Below are 4,306 nucleotides of genomic sequence, written 5' to 3' on the forward strand. Positions count from 1 at the left end.
AGCAAAACAATGGCACGTTAGCTTCTCTAAAAATTAATCCATTGCAACTTCATAGTCATCCATCCTTACACGCATTCATTACTTCAAACCCTTTTCCAGTTTCCTACAAATAAAAAAAATACAAGAGGTTAAGATTACACTTAAACATGCTAAACATTAAAAAAAATTATAACTAAAATTTGGAACATGAAATGTATATATACCTCGTCACCATCATCATAGTCATACTCGATTGTTTGACAATATGCTTCGGTTTCTTTTGAACAAGTTTCTATATATATATATATAAATGCAAATTAGTTGGCTTATAAAAATGAAAAATAATAAATCAAGCAAATAAAGTTACCTTTTATTTCATTTAACAACCAACTTTGAGCACACATCAACGCTTCCAATGTGTTTGGATGAAGGCGACTACGATGAGGAGTTACCAATCTACCACTTGCACTAAATGAAGACTCGGAGGCAACAGTTGTTATAGGGATTGCTAATATATCTCGAGCTATCCTTTGAAGTATCGGGTACTTCAAACCATTTGTTTTCCACCAAGCTAATATATCAAGATCCATGTTTGGTGGACAAACTTTCTCTTCAAGATAATGGTCAAGCTACAATATAATACCTCCTGTGACATTCATATGCATACTTTATTTATGACGATGATATATAACTGAATATAAATAAAAAAACAAAATGTGGTAACAAATAAAACCTGATGTGTTTTCTTGGGCCACATATGATGAATAGTTATCAAATAATCCACTTTCACTCTAATTATTATTTGAAGTTGACCTTGCATAATCATGGTTCCTTGCTTTCTCGCAACCTTTTGTTTTATAATCTTCAAAAAAATCATACATAAAATTTTTGTGCTTCGCGATTTCAGCCTTTGCACCTTCTTCGGAACCAAAAAATTCCGGGAAAAAAAAACTTCATAATTGTAAGCTTGTAATGAGGATCTAAAATTGCCGCTACTCCCATAAACCCATGAATAATTGACCAATACTTATCATACTTCAAAATCATCTTCTCAACCATCTTCTTTATAACTTCCTCATCATCTAGACTCCATTATCTAATGAAAACTTTATTTCATATACAGACTTGAAAAATACATTTGTTGTGGGATACTTTTTTCCGGAAACAACTCGGTCACATCAAAAACTACCTTCAACTTTTGACAAATATCGCTAGCCAGCTCCTAGTCTTTCTCTAATGGCAAACTGTTATATTGACTTTCACGTTGCTTAAGACGCATGAAAACATCTTTATAAATAATAGCAACGTTCAACATTAGATATGTTGAATTCCAACGAGTTTTGCAATCAAGGGACAACTTTTTTGATGATTGAATTCCTAACTGACGAGCTGATGCTTCAAACTTTTCAAATCGTTTTGGAGTTGTTGTCCAAAAACTAACGCTGTCTCTAATTCTCTCTATCCCGTTAGCAATAATTGACAGGCCATCTTGAACAATTAGATTTAGAATATGTGCGCAACATCGCATTTGAAATAACTGTCCCCCCAAAATAAGATCACTCAAAGATAGTTTGTCTAGTAACAAGTTAATCAACAAATCGTTTGTTGTGCAATTATCAACCGTTATTGTTGATACTTTTCTATCTATGTTCCAATCACACAAGGACTCGTACAAAACGTTAGCAAGAACTTCAGCAGTATGAGGGCAAGGAACATAGATGAACCTATGTAATTTTTAAAAATAAGTTAAACAATTAGTTGATCAAAGTATAGATTTAAAAAAAAACATTGTACCTAAGTATCCGACTTTGCATCTCCCAGTTATCATCTATGAAATGAGTAGTAATCGCCATAAAACCTTTCTTTTGATTGCTTGATGTCCACCTGTCTGTGGTAATTGCGATTCTACTCGCATTCTTCTCCAAAATCCTTAATTAAATAACCATTGGTAAAAATGTAACATAATATATATTTCGTTTAAAAATTAAAACAAATAAATACCTCAACGTCTTCTGTTTTTCATAATAAAAAATCTTCAATATGTCGCTTTTAAGAGTGTTTCGAGATGGAACCTTAAAAAAAGGTTGAAGACCCGCCACAAACTTTCTAAAGCCATGATGTTCAACCATAACAAGTGGATACTCATGCACAATTACCATCTTGGCTAGATCTTTTCTTGACTTATCACCATCAAAATTATAGCAAGAGATATCAGAGTGTCCAGTTGTCTTTATTTGACTCACAGATAAGACTTGTTGGCGTATGTCTTTGTTTTTTCGTTTGCTACAGTTCTCAGAATGTTTAAGTAAATGTTTTGTTCCATTTCTGCTCTTTGCTCCTAATCTGGTTTTACAATAATTGCATTCCGCCAAATCTACACCATTGACCTTCATCTTTTTGAAATGTTCCCATGCCGGTGAAGTTAACTTCCTTTTCCTCTCTTTAGTTTCTTCAGCTTCCTCATGAATATGCTGATCTTGTTCTTGAGATTGATTTATGTTTGTTTGTTTATCTTCTTGCATATGTTGATCGCTATCAACATGGGTTTATGTTGTAGAACTATCACAGCTTGTAGAACTATCACAGCCTATAACTTCTTCTCCATCCATATCCGACACTAAAAAAACACACATGATATAATCAAGACTTTGAAAATCTGACACTAATAAATTCAAACCAACATACGATTTCTGAATTAAATCTTCAAATAATGAACAAATAATGTGATACTCATATATAAATATTTATCATGTGCTAGCAAGAATTATAATACTACATTTATAAAGATAGAACTATAAACCGATTGCTAAAAAAATAGAATTATAAATAGAACTATTACTAACTACAATTATAAACAGAGAATTAAAAACTAATTGTTAAAAACTGATTGTTAAACAGTTTGTTAACTAGATAAATTATAAAATCAAAGAGCAATTGGATATTAAGGTGCAACATAAACCAACTAAACAAGTATAAGGATTATAGATTTACATATTCAAGATTTAAGAGAGATAAAGAATCAGAGAAGAGAATTACCAGGTGTTTCAATAGATGAATGAATTGGCGTCTATTAGGATTTAGGGTTTATGGAGATGAGAAGGTTATGTCGTCAGTAGGGTTATTAGTTTATAATATCCTTAAGAAACTGAAGAGTCAAATTATATTTTATATGATTAATATATATATATATAATATAATAGAATAATAATAATCTTTCAAATGTTACGACTTACGATAACTGTTGTTATCAGAAATAACTTCAAAAAGTGAACAAACATATTACTTTTAATATTATTATATATACTTATCATATGTGATATGTATAACAAATATATATATATATATATAATTACGCCGGCTATATCGAGTATATAATCGGGTAAATTGGTCAATGTTATCGGGTAATCGGGTCGAGTAACCGGGTATTTTATAAATCCCAAACCCGTCCAAGACCCGCGAAAAATTTTGAAACTAATCCCAAACCCTAATGGGACGGGTAATACCCGTCCCAATTATGTCGGGTTTCGGGTATTCCCATCGGGTCCTGGTTTAACTGCCATCCCTAATTTCTGGTGAAAACTGGATCATGGATAGTGGATGTTCTCGTCATATTACTGGAAATCTCGACCTCTTAACAAATGTAAGGAATATTCAAGGGGGTTATGTGACGTTTGCTGAGAATTCTGGGGGTATGATTACATAGGAAGGTGATGTTTCGAATGGGCATATTACTTTTGAGAAGGTTAATTATTGTGACAAAGTAGACCATAATTTATTGAGTGTGTCACAAATCTGTGACAAGCAATACACTACAATATTTACAGATAAAGAGTGTCTGATTTTAAAACCATGGTATGTGATTCCCGAGGACATGGTTGTCATGCGATCACCTCGATCAAATGATATTTATGTCTTAAATATGAGCTCTAAAGTATCAACATCAATCGAAACATGTTTTGTTTCGAAAGCAACCGAGAAAGATTATATTCTATGGCATCGTAGAATGGGTCACATTCATATTCGTAAGATGAACTATCTAATGGAAAATGACTTAGTTGAAGGTGTGTCTCTAAAGAACTTTAAATTATCCGATCATTGTGTTGCTTGCAAAAAGGGCAAACAGAAGAAAAAAGTCACATCCTTCTAAGTTATTATATTCCATTGATACTCCACTTGAACGAATTCATATGGATCTATTCGGTCCAGTGAGTCGTGCGAGTATTTCTGGAGATTGGTATTGCCTGGTAGTTACTGATGATTATTCACGATACTCATGGGTCTTGTTTATGAGTTCAAAAGATCAAACACCAGTTCTCGTTCAAAATTT

General features: G+C 32.5%; 1 protein-coding gene across 1 annotated transcript; it reads right to left on the reverse strand.

Moving 5' to 3' along the window:
* Window positions 1–1,201: 1,201 nt before the first annotated feature.
* LOC143584684 (zinc finger BED domain-containing protein RICESLEEPER 2-like) lies at window positions 1,202–2,501 on the reverse strand. The gene is made up of 3 exons (XM_077066684.1): window positions 1,981–2,501; window positions 1,774–1,908; window positions 1,202–1,703 (listed from the first exon to the last, which is right to left on the reverse strand). The coding sequence occupies exons 1-3, from the start codon at window positions 2,499–2,501 to the stop codon at window positions 1,202–1,204; spliced, it is 1,158 nt and encodes a 385-aa protein (XP_076922799.1).
* Window positions 2,502–4,306: the final 1,805 nt, after the last annotated feature.

Source organism: Bidens hawaiensis, unplaced genomic scaffold (assembly GCF_021521415.1).
Source record: "Bidens hawaiensis isolate Kalapana, Puna unplaced genomic scaffold, B.hawaiensis_p1.1 tig00033228_1, whole genome shotgun sequence".
Lineage (NCBI taxonomy): Eukaryota > Viridiplantae > Streptophyta > Magnoliopsida > Asterales > Asteraceae > Bidens > Bidens hawaiensis.

What these genes read in the sequence shown, in the direction of transcription:
- LOC143584684 (XM_077066684.1), bottom strand. Translation starts at nt 2,501, where the DNA reads ATGCAAGAAGATAAACAAACAAACATAAATCAATCTCAAGAACAAGAT. An exon ending in GAAAAACAGAAGACGTTGAG is followed by an intron (nt 1,909 to 1,980) that starts GTATTTATTTGT and finishes TATTTAATTAAG; the next exon opens with GATTTTGGAGAAGAATGCGA. An exon ending in ATGCAAAGTCGGATACTTAG is followed by an intron (nt 1,704 to 1,773) that starts GTACAATGTTTT and finishes AAAATTACATAG; the next exon opens with GTTCATCTATGTTCCTTGCC.